Source organism: Dipodomys merriami, unplaced genomic scaffold (assembly GCF_024711535.1).
Source record: "Dipodomys merriami isolate MVZ:Mamm:240054 unplaced genomic scaffold, mDipMer1.0.p SCAF_21, whole genome shotgun sequence".
Taxonomy (NCBI): Eukaryota; Metazoa; Chordata; class Mammalia; order Rodentia; family Heteromyidae; genus Dipodomys; species Dipodomys merriami.
Genome location: NW_027203493.1, coordinates 22,895,982 through 22,919,423, shown reverse-complemented (window position 1 = coordinate 22,919,423; position 23,442 = coordinate 22,895,982). Strand labels below are relative to the sequence as shown.

Genomic DNA, 23,442 nt, shown 5'->3' with positions numbered 1-23,442 from the left:
CAACAATGCAGTAAGTTTTCCTTCTGTCCACATCCCCTCCAGCATCTGTTGTTTTTAGAGTTCTTGATTATAGCCATTCTTGCAACGGACAAGGGTCTCATATCTAAAATATACCTGGAACTCAAAAAATCAAATCCCCCAACAACAAATCCTCAAAGAAACAACTGCTCAATAAATAAGTGGGCTAAAGACTTCAAGAGAAACTTCTCTGGGGCTGGGAAGGTAGCTCAGTGGTAGAGTGCTTGCCTTGCATGCATGAGGCCCTAGGTTCAATTCCTCAGCACCATATAAGCAGAAAAAGCCAGAAGTGGGGCTGAGGCTCAAGTGGTAGAGTGCTAGCTGAAGAGCTGAGGTACAGCACCCAGGCCCAGAGTTCAGGCCCCATGACTGACAAAAATAAAAAAAGAAAAGAAAAGAAAAACTTCTCTGAAGAGGAAAGAAGGATGATGGCTAATAGATACATGAAGAAATGCTCAACCTCTCTAGCCATAAAAGAAATGCACATCAAAACAACATAAATATTGTTACTTCTTTTATGCATTGCCCTTGTGATTGCCCTTTTCTGTGAAGACAGGTTTTATGCCATGTTCCTAGGGCCTAACAGAGTTGCCTAGAACATAGTAAATGCTGAATGAATATTTACTGAATGAATACTTATAAAACTATATACCATATCCAAGTAGTTTCTTACAACTTATAAACCCCTTTCATGAATAAAAGGAATTATTATATTCTACACAGAAATCAAAGATGAGAAAAGATAAACATCATCTCTTAAGCTGCTCCTGTTCGTAGTGGGAATGAATTCCATCTTTTCTGGCTTCCAGTTATTTCTCTGTGTCATTGGTCCTCCTCTCTTCCACTTGGAGAATTCTTTTGTTTTACATTGTTTTGTTTCTACATTTATTTGCTTTGGTGATTCTGGGGTTTCAATTCTAGTCCATGGGCTTGTTAGATTGGTACTCAAACCACTGAGCTATATCTTCAGCATAATTTTTTTTTTGGTTAAGGCTTGAACTCTTGGCCTGGGCACTGTCCCTGTGCTCTTCCTCTCAAGGTGAGTGCTCTACTTCTTGAGCCACAATGCCACTTAAGTTTTCTAGTGGTTTGTTGGAGATAGACTCACAGAGTTTCCGGCCTTGGCTGGATTTGAACCATGATCCTCAGTCTTCTGAGTAGCTAGGATTACAGGCATGAGCCACGGGCGCCTGGCTGATTTTTTTTTATTCTAGCAATATTTGTGATTCTCACTTTCTACGTGGGCACCACTTAACCTATGTTAGGATTCCTGGTAGACAGAATAGCAGGCATATGCCACAGTGTCTAACCGTCTATTGAGAAAAGATTCTCTCAAATTTTTCTTCAACCATAATCTCAAACATTTCACCCTGACAAATGGCGAGGATTACAGGCATCAGCCATGTGTGCCTGGCTAGAAAATTCTTTTTAAATGAATATTATTTTGTTATATCCCAAAGACAGTTGTCACAACTCCGTCTCTGCTCTACCACCCCACCAATAACACAAAATGTCGTTTTCCAGACATGCAATGGCCTGAACATCAGTTAATTTTCTTCAACTCCTAGACTTTATTGTCAAGATGATATATATTAATAGAGGAAAGAAGTATTATATTTAACAAGTCTTCAAACTGAGTGAAAATAGCAATCCTGGTTGAAGAGAGAAGATGTCAACTTCCTTACCTCATAGGTGCTGGTGATGCCAGATCTGTAGAACACAGGGATAAAAAGCTCAGATGTAACTGTGATAACAAAGAAATATGCAACACAGAGAAATATGAAGGATGCTCCAAAGCGGTAGACTTCAGCAGGGCTTCCCAGGACAGTGACAGCCGACATGAAGCTGGCTGTCAGAGACAAAGCTACAGGGCCAAAGCTCATTTGCCTTCCTCCTACCAGGAACTCCCCAGAGGTTGCCTTTTTCCTTTCCTTAATAGCAAAGAACACGCCAATTCCCACAGAAATGACGAAGAGGGCTGCAAATACAACATAATCCCAAGCTGAAAAGCTCTTCATCTTTATGCTGGAAAGTATGACCATAGAAGGTTGCTTCCAATCAGGTCTTAGTACAAAAGATGGTCTCCAAAAGCAAATGTTAGAATATCCGCTGCTTTACTGAGCAGGACTGGGATTCTTTGAGGAAGATGAGGACCATAGGGATGCGTATAGATCTTCAGACATCAAGTAACACTCAGGAAATGAATCAAAAAAGAAACTGTTGATGGAGCTGGTAACGAGAGATGAGAATTTGAAAATCTGACCCTGCACAAGAGATACCTATTTCTGTCCTGAAGCAGAAACCATGGTGAAGAAATATCACAGGTCTTTTGTGATTAACCAGTGGGATTGATATGGACTTGCTAGATAATCTGCTTTTTTATATCTTCTAGATTTGTTTTTAACTTAAAGTTAAACATTGCTAGGAAACGTGGAAGTGATACAAGTTGAATATCTTAGCATGTTAAATTAGTTAAATGGTACTTTAAAATGTCAACAAAACACCCAGGGGGTGTTGCTCCCCTGATTGAGGGAGGGTGGAGAATGCTGTACTTGCAGTTGCCTAGGTCATGGGTATGGAAGGTAAGGAGCAAAGAACTATGGATCCAGAGACCTTTGGTCCAGTCTTGTCTCAACCACAAATGAGGTCCTTTTTACAGATCACTTAACTTTTATGAACTTCTTCTGGAACATTGAGATAAGACCTGATGTATCTTTCTGTTTCAAGCTCCCTAAACATTTATTCCTGATCCATAAAGTAAAAGATACTACTCTCGAACTTGTGAGTTATGATTTGTGTTTACAGTGAAGCATTCTTGAACATAATATTCTCCTTCAGTTCCAAAAGTGAATTTCCCAACAGTGAATTGTTTATAGTCCTCAACTTTATCTTCTTCTTCCATTCATTTTCACCAGGTTGCTGTACTTGTGTCCAGAGGTTAAGTCAGACAAATGGAAGAAAAAGCAGTGAAAAACTTAATTAGGGATTCCTGTATATGTTCTCATATCTTATTCTCTCCCTTTCTCTCTCTCCCTATATGTCTATCTCCTTTGTGTTTCTGTCTGTCTGTCTGTCTCTCCCTGTCTCCATCTGTGTGTGCGTGTGTCTGTCTGTCTCTCTGTCTCTCTCTCATGCACATATCTAGTAAGTCTTTGGGAGATGGTTTCTTTCTTTTATGCTTCTCTTTTCTGCTGGATGGTGGATGATCTTCCCCATCCCAACCTCTACAAAGCCAGCTTACTACACAATATTTAAGTCAAGTCCCCTCAATTCTGTGCATTCTTCCTACCCCTCTGTCCCAATTCCTGTAGCAAACAGACTCCTGCTCACTGCTGTTTTCCTATTCTGAAATTATCCTCAATTATTTTAAGCTGTCTCTATTTGTATCTGGAAGATTCTGTCAAATGTTAAAGATGACCAGTTCCTTGAAGATAGAGACATCAGGGCTGAGTCTATATACTGTATATAGTACTTGTTATTTAAAATTAAGAAAATAAAGTTGGGTGCTGGTGGTTCACTCCTATAATCCTAGCTACTCAGGAAGCTGAGATCTGAGGATTGTGGTTTGGAGACAGCCTAGACAGGAAAGATGGGGAGACTCTTATCTCCAATTATGTACTAGAATGCTGAAGTATAGTTGTGGACCAAGTGGTAGAGTACATCCTTGAGCAAAATAACCCAGGGACAGTGGCCAGGCCCTGAGTTCAAGCCCCACAAAAGGCACTACCCCCCACAAAATACCCTAAAATTGTCATTAAAGAAAAGGATCAGTATTTTGAAATAGAAACAACTCTAATATTATTTTTGCAATCTGGACTCCTGAATCTTTGATTACTTGTTTAGTGTAGATTAGACTTTTTCTCTTTAAATTTTATCAGGTGTGAGAAAGTTCTAATCCATTGAAATATCATCTGCCTTACAAAGAATCCATCCTGAGCTGTCTATGTCTATTTATTTCAATTTCTTCTCTGGATCTGGGGAGGTCATATAATCAGTGTTACAGAAATTCAGGTCTTTGCTATTTTTACTTTAATCTGGACTTTTGATTATACTTATCTTGAGGTATAGACCAACTTCATTTTTGTTCCTGATCGAACTTGGCAGTTATTGTGACTTCTACTATTATGCTAACAGTGTAGGTTCACTCCAGGTGTCTATTGTACATTTTGATAAAATTCTCACACCACTTCCAACATCTTCAATATTAACATATCTGTCATGATAATCTATGATAGTAACCTTTGAAGCTATCATTATAATTCAATATAATTATGTTGGAGTGTTGTGTTGCCCATAGAAGACCCTGAATGCAATAAATGTGTGTGTTCCACCTGTCCAATTCCCACCTCTCTACCCTTAGCTCTCTATATTCTACTGAGACATAACATTATTGAAATATGCCAATTAATAATCCTACAAAGTTAAAAAAATTAAAAAATTATCCTACAAAGTCTCATACATATTCAAATTTTAAGAGTCACACATCTCTGACTTTAAAATAAAGTCTAGAATTTATTCAGCTGATGTGGAGGGCATGTCAAAAATCAAGAGAAGGCTAGCAGCTGAGCTTATTGCACAAGTTAGACAAATCATGAATTTAAAGAAAAAGTCTTCAAAGGAAATTAGAAGTGACATTCCTTTTATGAAATCAAAACATTATTGATGATGCAGAGAAAATTTCAATCTTTCAAATAGAATATCAAACCAACCTCAACATTCCCTTTAGCCAACTCCTTATGTAAAGCAAGTTTCTAACTCTCTTGCATTCTATCCAGATTGAGAGTAGGGAGTCAGTAGAACTGTGAAGCCAACAGAGATTGATTCATGAAACTTAAGGAAGGAAGGCATCTCATTGATATGAAAGTGTACGTGATGCTCCAAGTGGTGATGTGGGAGTCCCAACAAGTCATGCAGAAGACTTAGGCAAAATGACAGATGACAGTAGCATACTAAGAAATTTTCAATGTAGATGAAAATGCCTTCTTACAGAAGACACATACTAGGACTTCTTCAACTGGGGAAGGAGAGACAATGCCTGCAACTTCAGAGGACAGGCTGGACTCTTTCACTGTGAACTCAACCAGCTGATGACTTGAAGTTGAACCTATTCTCATTTAAGATTCAGAAAAACTATTGGACATAAGAGAATTACATTAATTCTACTCTTTCTATGATCTTTAAATCTGTTCCCCCTTTTGTAAAATGTTTTTAATTCTAACAACAAAATGTGGATGACAATACACTTATTTAAAGCACACATTATTGACTGCTCCATGCTAAATGTTGAAAACTACTATTCAGAAGAAAATATTTCTTTCAAACTACTGCTCATTGATAATATCATTGAGCAACCAAGACTGATGGAGGGGTACAAGATTATCATTTTCATGCCTGTAAACCTAACGTTCACTTAGTGCCCACAGATTTAAGGGTAATGTCAACCCTTAAGTCTGATTATTTAACAAATGCATTTCGTAAACCCTATATCTGCCACAAATAATGACTCCTCTGGTAGATATGGAAAACTATATTTAAAACCTTTCTCTTGAAGAGAGTCATGAGTGCAGGTGCTACTAAAAATACTCATCATTCATACAAGATTGAGCAGGAATTTGAAAGATAATTTCTACCCATGTGGATGACTCTGGTGGTTTCATTTTTCAATGGAGGAAGTAACTGCAGATGTAGTGATAACAGAAACAGAATGAAAAGTGAAGTCTGGTCATGGGACTGAAACCAGTCCGATGATAAAGTTTGAATACACAGGAAATTTCCTTTATTGATGGGGATGAACAGTGATGCTTCGAGATGGAATCGACCACTGGTGAACATGCTGTCAGCATTATTGAAATGGCAATAACAATTTATAATACTGAATGATTTTTTTGCCACTAAATTAGTGACAGAGTTTGAAAGGATTGACTCTGGCTTTGAAAGAATTACTATTATAAATAAAATGCTATCAAACTTCATTGCATGTTATAGAAAAATCTTTCATCAAAGGAAGGATCGATTTGTGTGGTAAATCCCATAGCTGTTTTTGGTATAATATTGACAAAGCCAAGCCAGAATTCAGCAACTGCCAGTCTGAACAGTAACCACCAACACTGAGGTAAGGCTCTCCACCAGAATATCCAGAATAACACATTATAAATCAAATATATATGTTTTTATATATTGCACTCTATAGACTACAATGTCATCTGAACAATATTTTTTGGAGGGGAGTGTTGGTCTTGAGGCTTGAACTCAGGGCCTAGGCAATATAGTGCCCTTACCACATGAGCCACAGCTTTACTTCAGCTTACTTTTGTGTGTGGTTAATTGAAGACGAGAGTTTCATGGATTTCCCTGCTCAAGCTGGCTCCAAACTTCGACCCATATATTTCAGCTTCCTGGGTAGTTAGGCTTATAGGCATGAGCCACCGGCATCTGGCTAAACATAATTCCACATGAACTGGAAAACAAAAAGAATTCAGGTGACAACCTTTTTACTTTTTAATCACTTTATTCCAATGATCTTGAACCAAATCCATAATATTTCTGAGGTTTACCTGTGTTCCAATTAGCCAACATATTTCTCTTGTCTCAGCAGAAAATCAGAATCTTGATTGGCTCCCAGAGACTTGACAGTGTTATATTTAATATTATTATCCTCTACAGGTTAATGTTCAATCCAAAAGACATGTAAACGACTTGTAAACGTCAAGCGAATACTGGGGCTTAACACTATTGAAGTCAATAAAGTCTCAGAGTTAAATGCTAGTAGCTTTTGGGTGAAGGTTCGATGAGCAGTATTACTTTGAATTATATTTTATGCAGACAATACTGTCCGCATGGCTCCCATCAGTCTTTCAAAGCAGGGGGAAACAGAATGTTTCTAAGGAATGAGGTGGATTTTTCATATCTCTCAGATAAATAATATATTGCTTTAGATAATTTGCTTATGACAAAAATATAGCATGAGAGGAAGTGGAGTTGTGGAGGAGGGAGGGAAGGGATGGTAGGGGAAAAACAAAGAAGGTGGCAACAGTGCTTGAAAGGAAATGTACTCATTACCTTGTTCATGTAACTGTAACCCCTCTAGACAATATTTTTTTTTTTTTGGGTCCGGTCGTGGTGCCTGAACTCTGGGCTTGGGTGCTGTCCTTCAGCTCTTCAGCTCTTCAAGGCTAGCACTCTACCACTTGAGCCACAGCGCCACTTCCGGGTTTTTTCTTTTTGCTTATGTGGTGCTGAGGAATCGAACCCAGGGCCTCAGGCATGCAAGGCAAGCGCTCTACCACTGAGCCACCTTCCCAGCCCTCTAGACAATATTTTTACAACAAAAATATTTTCTATTAATTTCTCCAACTGTACCCATTTCCTTGATTTGGTATTATTCAGTGCCCTCAATTTGTCATTTTCTTTCCCATTAAGACTTACTCCATGAAAGGTCCATGTTAGTTATAGGGCAAAAATTTATGAATTATCTCTTCACTAAAGACAAAAGGACTACCAATTTCAATGACACCAGAAATGACAACATAGAAAAGGGAGTAGGTGCGATATGTTCCTTTCTTACCTAAAGAATTGTCAGCATCTTCTTTAACTTCTTTCTGATGCTCCAAATATCACATTCTATTTTTTTTGGCGGGGGGTGGGGGTCCAGTTGTGGGGCCTGAACTCTGGGCCTGGGCGCTGGCCCTCAACTCTTCAGCTCAAGGCTAGTGCTCTACCACTTGAGCCACAGCGCCACTTCTGGCTTTTTTCTTTTTGCTTATGTGGTACTGAGGAATCGAACCCAGGGCCTCATGCATGCAAGGCAAGTGCTCTACCACTGAGCCACCTTCCTAGCCTTCTATTTTGTTGTTGTTGTTGTTGTTGTGGTGCCTGAACTCTGGGCCTGGGTGCTGTCCCTCAGCTCTTCAGCTCAAGGCTAGCACTCTGCCACTTTGAGCCACAGTGTCACTTCCAGCTTTTTCTGCTTATGTGGTGCTGAGGAATCGAACTCAGGGACTCATGCATGCAAGGCAAGTGCTCTACCACTGAGACAACTTCCCAGCCCCCAACCAAATATCAACATTCACTTTCTGTGAAAACATATGTCAGCTTCATCATTGAAGAGGTAAACTTCAGAGTCCTCTTACTAAGAACAACAGAGAGCATTTTTTAATATTCAAACAAGCTTTAATGTGTTAGGAAGAAGTGGCTAATTCTATAGCAAAACAATGTATATTACAATGTGAAGATTTGTAAGCATATGAGATATTCAAGTATAGGCATAAATGCACAGGTAACTAAGTATTCTGTAACATTTTAAGAAAATTGTTTCTAAGGGAACAATTAAAGGAATATTTCTTTAGTTCTAATGTTTGGACTAATATTTTAGCAGGATTGCAATATCATAAGAAGATTTCAATAAGGATCTCTGATAAATATTCTCTGAAAGATGTATGGTCTATGTTTGCTCTTTAGAAGGAAGTGGTATTATCCCATATAATCACAAAATAATAAAATCTATATTCAGAAATATCATTTGAAATAAAGCAAAGGAAAATCCAAATCTCTTTTGTTGATTGGAATTCCCAGTTTCTGTCCACTTTGTATTAAGTAATAGACTTGGTTTAAGATGCATTGCATTCAAGGTTATAATGACATGTACTAAACCAAATATTGAGTACTCAAATTGTAGTAAAACAGTAATAAATTTTTGTGTGTTTTTTTAGTTTTTAAGAATTTATTTTTTAATTTATTTTTAATGTTTTTTATTGTGTAAATACTGTACAGAGGGGTTACAGTTACATGAGCAAGGTAATGAGTACATTTCTTATCAAGCATTGCTGTCTCCTTTGTTTTTCCCCTACCATGCTTTACCTCCTCCACAACTACACATTCCCCACCCTGCTTAAATAGTAAAGTTCGTTTTTCAACATAGTGTCTTGTACATTTCATTGTTACAATGGGTCAATCTGTATCCCTATTTAAACATTTTGTTTTTTCTCTTCCTTTCCCCAAATTATACAGACATCAAATACAGTGAAAACAGGGGTTATACCGTGGGGGAGGAACATACAAAGCAACAAAAAAATCACATGGTACCTTATAAATACGTTAGAAACAATATCAAGGAAGAAATAAACCACTTGTGTCCCTATCTGGGGTTGATTTCACTTAACTTCATTTTATCTGGTCATATGTATAAAGCTTTTGACTACTTGTCCCAGACATATACTAGTTCTTGCAAATAAGGGAAACCATGCTATGTTTCTTTGGGCCTGGCTTACTTCACTTAATATAATTTTTTCCAAGTCTTTCCATTTTCTAAAAAATGGGGCCATGTCACTCTTTCTGATGGCGGCATAGAATTCCATTGTGTGTGTGTGTGTGTGTGTGTGTGTGTGTGTGTGTGTGTGTGTGTGTGTGTGTGTGTGTGTGTGTGTGTGTGTGTGTGTGTGTGTGTGTCCCACATTTTTTTTAATCAGGATTTTGGAATTTTCTCTTTTTATTTTGAAAATGCTGCAAAGAGGGGTTACAATTACATGGGCAAGATAATGAGTACACTTCTTATCAAGCATTGTAGCCTCCTCCTTTGTTTCCCCTTCCCATCCTATTGTTCCCCCCCCCCCGATTTTCTTGAACCTTTCATCTACCTAGGGGCATCTGGGTTGGTTCCTGTTACTCTTTGGCAAATAATATGCAGGAAAACTTAAAAGCCTACTGTTAGGAAACACATAATATTACATTTAATGAATACTTTATATTTATCATATTATTTTTTTCAAAAATACACTCAACAATACATACTCTAAGAAAACAATTGCAAACCCTGAATAGAAAAAGTAAAATTAATTAATTAAACACTATTTCCTTCACATATGTAGACTAGCATTACAGGATGTTCTGAATGACCCAGTCATTGACTTAAATCTTGGCAAAAATTCTATTAAGTACAAATAATTTTTACTTCTTTTAATTAGTGACTAAACTAAAATTTAAAAATCTACTTCCAACTGACTGAGATAAATGTGCCCAAACTCATTTTTAACCTAAGATAGCTGATTTCATCACTCCAATTAAAGAGAATATCAGTCATCAAAATGAATTTGCTGAAATTGAGCAAAAGAAGCATGGAAATAACTCTGTTCTGTTCTTGTCAGTATTTACAAAGATTATGCTGACTTTACATTATTCTGGGATTTAATAACTCAAAGCACAATATTTTTTTTTACAGCTGAATCATGTTTATTCAGAGCAAATTTGATCATACACATGGTATATAATAATCTGTAATAAGCATCCAACATGTTTCTTGAACTGATTGACATGAGCCAAAGTATCAGGAGAGACAGCAGGGATTTCAAGTCAGAGATGAACATTACTTGGTAGATGACAGAGATTCTCACTGACTCTGGATTGTATTAGAAGGCAGAAACCCTAAGTCCCTGATGGTTGTATGCATGTATGTATGAATGAATGTATGTGTGTATTCATTTATTTATATAGTATAAAGCACAATATTTTGAGACCATATTTAGTCTCTTGATGGCAAAACAGCCACAAATGTATCTCATTCTCATTGTGAAGATTGAGTTTAGCACTGGATAGACCTACTACTGAACTGATGTCTTTGATCAAATTCTAAGCTGCCACTTTTAGGGTCAGATGAAGTTAAGAGAAGGATTCTGGGATGACTAATGACTGTGACTAATGACTATGAACTTCAGTTTCCTTCCAATTCTTCACACAATTAATATGGTTTCTGTGCATCATGAAAGATTTTCCCATGGGTTCCCATCTGCTTTTCACCTGAAGATGTTTCATATTTGTTTAATTTGGAAAGATAAGAAAGACTCTTCCTATTGACTTCTAAAACATCTGGAAATGTTAACTCTTTATTCCATAGATTTCTTTATACAAAGGAATACAGAAACATTTCTATAATAAAAATACCTTCTGGTTTTATGACATTTTGTACATTTGATAACAAATGTAAACAATTAGGAACTGAAAAGGAATAACAAAAAAGTACTGACAAATTGAAATGTCTTTGAATAATTTTGAGTAAAATGAAAACTTGTGTGGTATATGCTATTTTTGTCCAATTACAAGAGAAATTACAAGAGAAATTTTATTACCCTAAAGTGTACTCAAAGTATTCATATGTGTGTTAGTGTGAACACATACATAGATGCTTATGTCTATAACTACACATATATTAACAGTAGTTTATCTAAATACCATGATTATGGGATTTTTTTGCTTCTTTTTTGCCAAAGTAGTAGCTATGCCAATTTGACATAGCCTATATTTCAATATGAGACCGATACATATGCATGTATTCTCATTTATAAGCATATCTTAACAACTAAATTATTTGAAAGCAATTGCATTGCCAAGTTTTCCTTACTAGCTTGGTTGCATCACCAAGTTTTCCTTACTAGCTTGGTTGTATCTCAAAAATGTTTCCAGAATTTCTGTCCCCAGTTATTTACAGTTGTACCTAAACATGTTCATTATTAAGTCATTCTTCCTCCTGTTCTCAAATGTATATGTTTCTCAATTTTCTCATAATTGTAGCCCAATTTTTCTTCTCTGGGGATTACAACAATTATTTTTAACATTTGGTCATAACAACTTGAGTAGCAGGAATGATTAAATAAAGATTAAAGGTGGCAGAGAACTATGAAAGGGGTGACATTCTTTAAGATTCACTATATTCACAAACTGCTTTGTTGAATGGCAATTTCTTTGTACACTATTTAAAGAATAGGGGCTGGGAAGGTGGCTCAGTGGTAGAGTGCTTGCCTTGCAAACATGAGGCCCTGGGTTCAATTCTCATTATCATATCAGCAGAAAAAATCAGAAGTGGCACTGTGGCTCAAGTGGTAAAGCGCTAGCCTTGAGCTGAAGAGCTGAGGGACAGTTCCCAGGCCCAGAGTTAAAGCCCCACAGCCAATTATATATACATATATATATATATATAATGTATATGTATATATATGTACATACACATACATATATATACATATATATGTATATGTATGTACATATATATATACATATACATATATATATAATTTATATATACACATTCCAAAGGGTAGACATGGGAGGAACTGGCAGAAATTAGGTGATCCTGCTGTAGCTCTGTTTCAAATGTGACCATGCCCATATCCGAAGCTCAGTGAATGTAATATTTGAATTCCTCCTCTACATTCTACCTTTAAGCCTCCACAGTTTTTTTTTTAGTTTTAGTTTTAGTTTTTTGTTTGTGATGGTTAAAACTACAAAGTATAGGTCAGGGATGTAGGGCAGTTGTAGAGTAGATGTTTATTATAAGTAAAACACTAGGTCAAATTGCCCATGTCAATTTTCAAAATGAAAATCCTAGACAGAAAATTTGAAATTTAATAGGAAGCAAAGAGACTGTCTTGAATTATGATGGAATCCAGTCCTAATTTGTTCAAGGAGAACATGACCAGGCTCTATGATCTGGTTGATAATTATCATTGCGAGTTGATCAAACAGCAATTGTATTTGTATAAATAAGTATAAATAGATGCAGGACCCCCTTATCTTCTCACATCGAACAAATCTGCCTGCATTTGGCAAGAAGCATGATGAGTGTATATGTGTGTGTTACACATGTGCATTTCCACGTACCATCCTACAAATATGTAATCTTCTCTGACTCTGATGCCATATTGCTGTAGCTTTTGTTTTTGGGATCAAAGCCTGGACTATGGCTCAGGTTGTCTTGCGTGAGTCCATTCTGTAAGGCATATCCGGAACCTTGTTTCCAGGCACTACCATTTTCATGGTAATCCTGAGAAAAATGGAAAGGCACAAGTTAAAAAGAAAATCTTAACACTTCACATCAATATAAAGATGTTACTGAGGCTCCCTTTTTCAATAATAATATATCAGTACAAATGTATCGCAAGTTTCTGTGACTTAAAATACTTCCCAACTGATAAAAGTGACTATTTCTAATGATAATAAAGAACAATTTAATTAGCATTCATTAGGTTTTCAGTTACTTAAACTTACACCTTGTTCATTTAATACAACACTCCTGATGTAGTGTTATTAGCTCAAGAGGAGAGACACACCTACTTCTCAGACAGTGGTGGTCTGAGAACATCAATCTCTCTTATTGCTAACAAGGGACCCAATATGTAGTATCACCTAGAAGCTGCTCAGCATTGACAATAATGACACCTCAGTGTTCTCTGCTACTCTCAACTCAGCCTTGAGAAGGGAAGCTGTTGCAACAACAGAAATGATTACTTATTCCCAGAAAGTTGAATCCAGGAAGAAAAGTCAGTAAACTACTAGATAGAATTGTTATTTCTAAAACTTCCTCACAATGTACTTACACAAACAATAGATTATTCACCTAGAACCCAGATGCCTTCTCAGCAAATTAAGTTACTTCTCTGGATAAATAGTTCCCAATCAGGAGTGTCCGTTTTTGAATCAAGACAGACCCAGTTTATCACATCTCTGCTAACACACCAAGACTGACTTCAGAACCTAAGTGTGACTGTGCACTCATATTTCATGTCTCAAACCATAATTTATCCAGTTCCAACCCAGACTTTACACTTAAAATATCTGCTTGAAATCACTTGATCTTAGAACCACTTGATCTTAGAACCTTACAAATATCTACACCCAAGCTTCCCATTCTGAGTCTCTGATAAGATAGGGCTCTCCCTGACCAGATTAAATATTAAACTCAGTTCAATGTATGAATGTATGATATACGAATATGATATATTAATATATTTATGTCTACCATCTACAGAATTGACTGCTATTAATGTATTTTATATATATTATCTATAGTGTTTACATAGTAATATATTACTATATATTAAACTTGTATGCATATTTAGTATAGGTTATATAGTTATATATATTCCTATATATAATATAGATATTTATATTAGTATATACTATAAATTAGTTATATATTTGTATATAACATATATTAGTATATACTATATACCATGTTAGTATATATTTATATTTTATAGTAATATTCATTGTAGTCATATATTACAAGCTATATATTATATATACTGTATAAAATATACTATACACATGCAAACACACATCATGTTTTCTAGGGAAAAGAAGAATTGACAGTCAAGAAATATATGCCATGATAAGAGTGATTAGTGCCAATTTTATACAGAGTAAAATGTCTCAGTCTGGATGAGGAAAATAAGCTTAAAATTATATGTATATTATTTACATATGTATTCTGCATGTGTAAATATACCTATATATATGACATTCCAGCCTAGTGGAGCTATGGCTCAAGTGGTAGAACTCTGGCCTTGAGCTGAAGAGCTGAGTGACAGCATCCAGACCCAGAGTTCAAGCCCTACCACCAACTAAAAATGAATAAATAAATTACATACAGGTGCAAACCTATCAGAAACAAGCTCTTGCAGTTGTCAAATGTCAAGTGGACTAGTGGTCTGTCAAGAATGTTGCTCTATATATCTTTGTTCCCCTCCCCTATTCCATGTAACACAGCTCAGAGTCATTAAACAAGGTTCCCAAACACACAGAAGACAAGTCCACTCTCCTGCTTGTAGTGGATGCTACTGCCTGATTTCTCTGCAGTACCTTGGTTTGTGCTTTAAGTCATTGTATTTCCAGTTTTGTCAGATACAAAGAGGTACCTGATGATCTTTCACTGATTTGAACAGTACTTAGTACTACTGTACTTAGCTCCCCTATTCTCACTTGAACATAATTTTTTAGTGAAGTACACAGAATGTGGTAGTTTGATACATCTTATTGCTATGTTCCCTGCAAGTTGCCCAAATATTCTATATTTGTATTCCAAAGAACTAGAATAACTTGTGTTCATTGCACAATTACTCTCCCTAGTTCTCAGATAAGAAAAACAAACGAGAAGTTAAAACATTTTTCAAAGAAAGTCAATCATGTAACCAGACAAAGATATATTTACCTATCCACATATCTCTGTGTACTTAAAAACTGAGGTAAATCTGGAATTGAAATCTGGATGCTTTATGTTCTGACATCCATAGCCTTCCCTTTCTTTGAAGCAGACTCAATGAACTAAATGGGAATTCTAGGGAGTCAACACTCATTGTGAAAAGCTCAAATACCTCACCTGCTCTGTTTCACTGTCATGATGAACGCCACACCAGCACAGAGTTTTATATTTCTTAGACCAAAAGCAAAATAGATTGCAAACTGGTCTAATTAAGAGTGGGTTAATATCTTTGCCATTTTGCAGACCTATTAACAAAGAAGAGATGATAGATTAGACAACAGAAGGCATCAGGACTTTCATTAAGAAATTAACCTTTATTTACTTGAGAAGTAGGTTATTTCTTATGATAAGAGGAAAAATAATCTCATACTTTAATAAATAGAACAGGGTTAACTGCAGAAAGAGGTGGAAACTAGTTTTCAGAAATCTACAAATTGTCTGATCAGGCAAGTTCAGCATTGCAGAACTAAACAACATACATATTTAAATATATTTACCATAGAAAAAAACCTGGTATAATTTGTGGAGGGGAAGGGAAAAAACAAATTGTTTAAATAGGGATACACGTGGACCCATTGCAACAATGAGATGTACAAGATGTTATGTCGAAAAATGAACTTTACAACTTTGGCAGGGGGTGGGGGTGGGGGGATGGGAAAGGATAAGAAGAGGAAACAAAGGAGGAGGCAACAATGCTTGATAAGAAATGTACTCATTATCTTGCCCATGTAATTGTAACCCCTCTGTACAGTATTTTCACATTAAAAAAAGAAAAAGAAAAAAAAACTTCTCAAGTCAACTGAAGAGATATTTTCAAGATCATTTAAGTTAATTTCTGTAAAATTAAAAAGATTAGTGTTCTTTTTTAATTTTAATTTTATTGTCAAGGTGATGTAGAGAGGGGTTACAGTTAGACAAGTAAGGTAGTGAGTACATTTCTTGTCGAACTTGTTATTCTCTCCTTCCCTTTTCTCCCATATTCCCTCCCCCCAATTTATGCAGATCATTTCCAACATATTGTCTTGTGAGTATCGATGTTGCATTGGTTCCTCCTTATCATATATATTCTTAATTACAGTTTGAAAATGTCAAGGACTTAAAAAGGTTAATTGTATGATAATCCTTCCTTTCACCCTGCATCAATATCATGGACAAGCAATCCTCCAGTGTTCCCATGACCATTCTACATTTCAAAGAGTCCCTGATACTCATATCAAGATATAAAGAGTAAAGGTGTTTCTCATCTCAGAACCCATGAGGTCTGGTATCAACATGGCTATTCATAAGTATGAGTCTCATTCAATGAGGCCCTGAATGTGATGGCCAGTTTAGCAACCTTTAGGAGGAGCAGTGGACTGCAAATTAAACATCATCTGTCTCCCAAGTGCCAGATTTAGCCTGTTCACAAGTTTTACTTCAAATTCCTATCTAGAGATTAATAAACAAATAAATACACACTAACAGATTTGTAAAATTTACTTCAGATTCAAATGACACATTCCCTAACATAATGACAATCTCCAAATATATTTTACCAAGTAGAATTATACCACTACTGATAATAATAGGTTTCCATTAGCACCTTTTATACAGGTCTTTTTTTTTTTAATAAAGATTAATCCCTAGAGAAGGTAGATTTTGCTAGTAAGGAATACTTGAAACCTAAAAGAAGTTGGAAAGAAAGTAACTACATGTGATCTTAAAGCCCACATAACATTTCATTTGTAAATCTGTAGGTAGTGGAGGAGGGTTTGCAAAACTTGGACTTCTATCCAAATATGATTCTTACTCATAAGAATTTAATTTAGATTCAAACCATCTCTAGAATTTCAAATAGAGAAAATGTTTGTCTCTGTACAGACCACTAAAGTATCAAATACTCTATTAAATAATACAGATCCATAATCTCCAAGATCAACATAAGAGATTTGTAAATGAAGAAAGGACTCTTAGTCATGCCTGTAATCCTAGGTACTCAGAAGGCTGAGGTCTAAGGATCACATTTCAAAGCAGCCCAAGCAGGAAAGTCTGTGAGACTCTTATCTGCAATAAACCAACAGAGAACCAGAAGTGGCGCTGTTGCTCAAGTGGTAAAGCGCTAGACTTGAGCTGAATCTGCTCAGGGGAAGCACCCAGGCCCAGAGTTCAAGCCCCACAATGGAAAGAAAAAAAGCAAGAAAAGAAAAGGAAAGAAAAGAAAAGGAAAGGAACGGAAAGGAAAGGAAAGGAAAGAAAAGGAAAGGAAAGGAAAGAAAAGGACTCTTTGTTTCATATAGTTTATATTCTATTTCCTTCCAGAATAAAGAATAATACTTTTGGGAGATAGATAATAGACAGCGAAGTAAAGGAGAATTCAATTTTTTATGAGTAGGATGATTAGAAATAAACATGAAATTGGAACTTTTGTTTTTCACTTAATCATAGGTGTGTAACATCTTTACTGAGCAAAATCTTAGAAATTCATCATTAAAGAACACAGACTACAGGTCAGCGGACCTGTCTACCTGTTGATGGACATGATTATCCAGAAAAGAAAGTCAAAGCAGATGAGATAATTTTATGTAAACAAGTGAATTTTTCTCAAGAAAACAGAAACAGGCTTGAAGATGAAATGTAACTACTTAAACTGCAACTTGGGGTGATTTTTGCAAAAGGTTCCCTGCTCCCTGAACCAAATAACCTCTGTAACAACATCCTAGCCTCATGAGAAGAGAGTTCTCTGGGATGCATCCTCTACAGGTCTCCATTGCTGTGTGCTACTTGTAGTGCACAACCTCCTAGACCCCTCACAGAAGCCTAAAGACAAGACAAGCAGTGAGTGAGGCAGGAAGCCCTAGTGTAGAGCAGAAAGGATCTAGTGGGGAAAAAAAACATAATTTAAGCAGTCCTGGGAAATAGACACTACTCTGTATGAAGCTCCTGCTGAAAGATAAAGGTATGTGTACTTCTGTGTTTGTATTTGTATATTTGTGTGTATGGAAGGGTGAGAAAAAGAAAAGGAGAAATAGAAGGAGGAAGGGGAGAAGGTGGAGGAAAAGAGAAAATAGACTGAAATAGGTAAAACACATCTAAGCATTAAAAATCAGAGATGTTATTCCAGATGGAAGAACAATGGAATGGAATAATAACACGGGCATTGAATAACAATGACATGGAATCTGGAGATCAGCATTATAAAAGCTTGAGTTTAACTGTGGCAAAAGTTAACAAGACTTTCTCAACAACAACAAAGCAAGCATTGTGGGACACACAGCTACATGGGAGACATAGGAAGAAAGGAGCATAATTTTCTGAGTCTGGTCTAAACAACGAACCCATAAGGCCATATAACTGCAAGATAACAAAAGTACAAATGGATGAAGGGACAGGTTATGGCTCCAGTGGTACTGTGCTTGAATAGCAATCCAAGGTTCTAACTTCAAACTCCAGTACTGTCAATAAATAAATAAATAACACATCAGAATGTCATTAAATTTTTGGAAGCAGGAAGCCCGAAGTTTTTTGTTATAGCTATTAAGCTGTGCCTTTGTCACATCAACTCAGTTACAAACAACACTAATTGGCCATGCTGTGCTTTTATAAAGCTAAATTTAAAAAAATGTACTAGACAGCATAGAGACTTTGCTTGCTGAAGTTGTATTTAAGAGATGAAAATAATGGCCTGACAATGGAAGGTTTTTACATCTAAAACATCTGCCCATACAACAGATGAAGAAATAAAAGTAATATCAGATGATTATAAATGCTCTATGTGGAAGGCAGAATGGAACAATCCTGTGCCTACTGTCCTGACAATTGTGTGTGTGTGTGTGTGTGTGTGTGTGTGTGTGTTCTTGTATGTGTGTGTGTGTGTGTGTGTGTGTGTGTGTGTGTGTGTGTGTGTGTGTGTGTGTGGACTGGGGCTTGAACTCTGGGTCTAGGTGTTATTCTTAGCGTTTTTGTTCAAGTCTGGTGCTTTACCAATTGAAGCACATCTGTACTTCCAGGTTTTTGTTGGTTAATTGGAGTTAAGAATCATACAACTTTAAATGTTATTTTCATTTCATATGGCTAAAAAAAGACAAAAAGTAACTTTCATCTTTCTGGAAAACTTTTTACTTGTAATAATGATGAATTTTAAGGGTGTTTTGGGCCAAGATCACCTTTCACCAGCTGATGAAGAGAGAGAAGAATGACAAAAACAGCCTGGTCAAACAAATCAACACAGGCCCAATTATATTTGTCATCTTTATGAGTAATATTAATAGCATATCTTTGGGATGGAGGCTTATCTGAAAGGAAGATTATCGAAATAACCACTTATTAAGACCAAACAAAGGCTAAGGGTGCAGCTCAATGGCAGAGAGTTTGTCTAGCACACACAAGCCTAGGTTCAAATTCTCAGTCCCAGAACTTAATAAAAATAGTGAACAAGCATGATGAGAATAGGCTCACCAAAAGCTTCTGCCTTCCCTAGTGACTTTATTCTTTAGATATTTATTCTATATACTCTATATTTATATTTTATTTATCTTTATTTTTATTCTTTAGATACTTAAATTAGACTTTTATAAATCTTCAATGAGCATTATAAAAGATTACTAAAAAGCGCCATACTTACAGGACCCTTAGTGACAGAACCTCATCTGGGAAGAGGTACCTACATAGTAGGAGCATTTGCCTGCTAAACTCAATGCTTTCCTCAAAGGATTAGTGATATAATTTGCTGCTAACATGGTGCAATCACTTTATCACCTCTAATACTTGAAAATTTTGGAAGGAAAGCAAATACAGGAATTGACACCAGGGTAGTCATCTATCCTCAAGATGGTAAAAGATATTTCCAACCTGGTGCCACATAAGGGCTACTGAGGTAAAATTAACACCAGAACATGTCAATTCTGATACACATCTGGAAAAATGCATAGACTTGCAAGCCTTGAGGTTTAGTATGTACCTAAATCCTGCTTGGCATGTAAGCAGTTTGACTTCTCATCTGGTCTGTTTACTGGAAAAAGACACAGCCTTTTATCTGAAAGTATTTATATAAATAAAGATATGTGAGGAATCATTGCTATGAGGCTGAGAAATAATACAACCAGCATGGTAATGGCATGGTTATAAATTTTATATTATAAATTATATTAAAATTATATTTTATATTATAAATTATATTAAAAATGTTATAAATTTTATATTCTATTTCCTCTCATTCCCATGATTTTCTTAAATAAATTTAAGTGAGCATTTAGCAGCCCTGCCTAGAATATTAAGGCATTGGAACTTGCATATAGCAGTTCCTCTCCACCATTAACATAAAAGCTGCCATTCTGACTTTGTGTTGAGTACAAATGCTAACTGCCCATGACTTTATGGACATTTAATGGTGGTACAAAAGTAGAATTTCTAAATAATTTATTTAGTTACAATATTTATTCCAAAAAGTTAGAGACAAAGTGCTGGGGCCCATTCCATCCCACCAGCACTATGACTGATCCTTCTAATCCCGCATGGATTTGGGGACAGGAAGGAAAACAGACTCTAGTGAAACTATGACACAAAGTATAGATGTTAAACACCAGTAACGAAAATGGCAGAGAGCCCAGCAGGCTCCAAAAGACAAAGGACAGAAAAATAACAGCAAGACGCTTCTCTGCTCCTGAAGGAAGTTAGCCCAGGCAGATTCACTGAGATAGACGGTGAAGGGAACCTTCATATCTTACTGATATGAAAAGAAATGGATGACTTTGACAATTTCTGCTTCCTTAATAATTACAGTGTTACAAAGCATTTCTCATTCTGGCTCTCTGAGAACCATGTTTCAGAGCATCTTACTTTTTCAAGAAATATGTTCTGTATATATTAATGCTCAAATATATACTAATGAAAGAGATGGTTTCTGTGTAGCTTGAGAGAACACACATATCTCTGGAAGAAGCCTTTTCTGTTGGACTCAAAACTGAACAAAAGAGACAGCTATGTGTACCACCAGTGCATGAAGTAGCCCTTATCGTCATTGGTCCCAAGGAGGGAACTCTAAGTCACCAACCTGTGATGAAGCTGATGATTATTCCAGCACCAATGCAGCCTAGGTAGCCCACGGCACTGAAGTAAAGGTAGGAGAGTGAGTACCAGGTGTCAGCTAGTGCAGGTCTGTGGGAGACAACAGTACATATCACATTCTGCGATTATGATCCACAGTGATTTATCAGATAGCTTAGGGTTTATTCTAGGGCCTGGATATGACAGGGTAAAAGAGACAAAAATCAAGGGGTTTTGTAGCACAAGGAAAAGTACCATAGTACCATTAGAATCAAATAATGCTATCAAACTTTGGAAAGAAGGTTCAGGACAAAGGTTAACTGAAGATTTGAATGACCTCAATATGGTAGCTGTAGACTCAGAAAAGTGCTTAAGTAATATACATCTGGAGATAGCTTTGGATAGGGAGAGAAGAGAAGGAAATGTGGCAAGCCAAGAGGAATAATAAGAACAATTTCACGTATATTCGTAATTATTGGATTCAAGTAGACTCATTTTACTTGTGCGGAGTTTGTAATGATGACAGTAATTTTCAGAAAGGCAAATACAATGGAAAAAGAGGGGGTATGCCAGTCCCAGGTAGATCTTCACAGATATGCAGCATTATCTGGGAATTTTTAGAAGGGTTGATGGAAGAAATGAAAATGCAGGGAAATATTGATTGATAAGAATTAGAAAATGACTGCCCCAAACCAAACTCTGTGTCTGGAAACAAGGGCCAAAACTCTCACATTTCCTGTTTGTGAGATATTTCTAAAAATTCAGCTAGAATTATTACACACTTATCAATCAGATATAGCACTATATAAGTATATATACATAAATTACAATATACTTATGTATTATATAAAAGGTAGATACAAATATATTGACATAATAAAGTCTCAAAATTAATCTTCTCAAAAACCCATAAGTAGCTGTTCACAGGCTCACTTTTGTCCAATAATACAGAGAGGAAACATGATAAAAACAACATCCAAGCATTTCATTGTTTCAAAGTCCTTTTTTCTCCTACACCATAACATTTCCTGTATTGTTATCTTAGATTACATATATATATATATATATATATATATATATATATATATATATATCACCCAAAACAGGAAGGAATGTTTTTGTGCGCTGAGTGTGGGCATGCTCCTCTCCTAGGCCTCCTCACAGGTCCTTCAATTCTTTTAGGATAATATGATGTGTGTACCTGCTCATCTAATTTTCAACACTCTACTAATGCTTTATGGTGTGCATTCATATCTCAAGATATATTTGTGCCAAGTTTACTGTTATGTGCCTAAATACAGGAGAGTATCTACAGAAAGCCATAGCCCTGCATAGCAGTCTTCAGGCTTCTCTACTACAGAGTAATTCTCATAAGAAAGTAATCCATGTCAGCCTGATCCCTGAGGAATGTACTTTCCCTCGACCTGAGGACCTGCTCTGGACATAGCATGACCTTGAAGTCGACATACCTGTTAGAGATCTCTGGACTGATTACTGTTGTCATATTTGATTGGACACATTGGTCTGTTGATAAAGGCAAAGGCCACGTCTTAGAATCTGGAGCAGGATAAATGAAGGACCCGATGCCTACCCAAAATGATAAGGCAATCCCAGTAATGAAGCCTCCTAGTGCACCCTTTATGAAGAAAGAAGAAGTTAATAAGCTGGGAGACAAAGCAGTGTGTTGTAAGAGTAATGATACAATTGGTCCTTGCCTCCACAGAGGAAGAGGCTATCCATCTCAACCACTGACCACACACATTGGAAGCAGCCTAGCTTGCCTTAAATTCAACACTCACAAAGCTGTCTGTGTTTATAGTGCTGGGGTCATAGGATGGTTTCATGCATGTTAGACAAGCACTCTACCAAGGAGCTACACTCTGGTTCCACAAAGCTGCTTTAATGAAGAATGTGTTCCTTAAAAGATGACCCAAGAGAATTTCACAGTAATCACTTTATTTCAATTTATAGCAAGACATTTTCTTCCCTTTGGAATTTTTTTCTTGTTAAAGAAATATAGGGGCTTCAATTTTTGGAGGAAGACTTTCAGAAGTTGAGGAAACCTTTAAATAAACAGGACGATTGTAGTCATTTTCACTAGCAATTAATACACAAAAATCTTAACCCTATTTTCCCTAAGAAACTCTGGTAATCTCCAAATCATAAATGTAGGCTTTATGACTAGCAAGTTTTGTAGACTTTTGTTTCAATCTAAATACTAAAAAATATAACAATTATTTCTCCCATCCAAAGGTTCTATTTATTGAGAAGCAATTACACAGTGAGATAAAAAGTCAACAAGTGTGTATAGGGCTGATGGCTTATGCCTGTAATCCTAGCTTAGGAGGTTGAGATCTAAAGATCAGGGTTTGAATCTA

General features: G+C 36.3%; 2 protein-coding genes across 2 annotated transcripts in view; both read right to left on the bottom strand.

Moving 5' to 3' along the window:
* LOC138834037 (sodium-coupled monocarboxylate transporter 2-like) overlaps positions 1-2,355 on the bottom strand; it is a 48,950-nt gene extending 46,595 nt beyond the window's left edge. Inside the window, exon 1 of the mRNA XM_070032708.1 lies at positions 1,704-2,355. Coding sequence (XP_069888809.1) covers positions 1,704-2,060 — 357 coding nt within the window. The 5' untranslated portion in view covers positions 2,061-2,355. The remainder of the gene's footprint in view (positions 1-1,703) is intronic.
* Positions 2,356-9,492: 7,137 nt separating this feature from the next.
* Positions 9,493-23,442, bottom strand: part of LOC138834036 (sodium-coupled monocarboxylate transporter 2) — a 56,838-nt gene continuing 42,888 nt past the window's right edge. Inside the window, exons 12-15 of the mRNA XM_070032707.1 lie at positions 22,534-22,700; positions 21,072-21,175; positions 15,161-15,288; positions 9,493-12,826 (exon numbers count right to left, since the gene is read on the bottom strand). Coding sequence (XP_069888808.1) covers positions 12,668-12,826; positions 15,161-15,288; positions 21,072-21,175; positions 22,534-22,700 — 558 coding nt within the window. The 3' untranslated portion in view covers positions 9,493-12,667. The remainder of the gene's footprint in view (positions 12,827-15,160; positions 15,289-21,071; positions 21,176-22,533; positions 22,701-23,442) is intronic.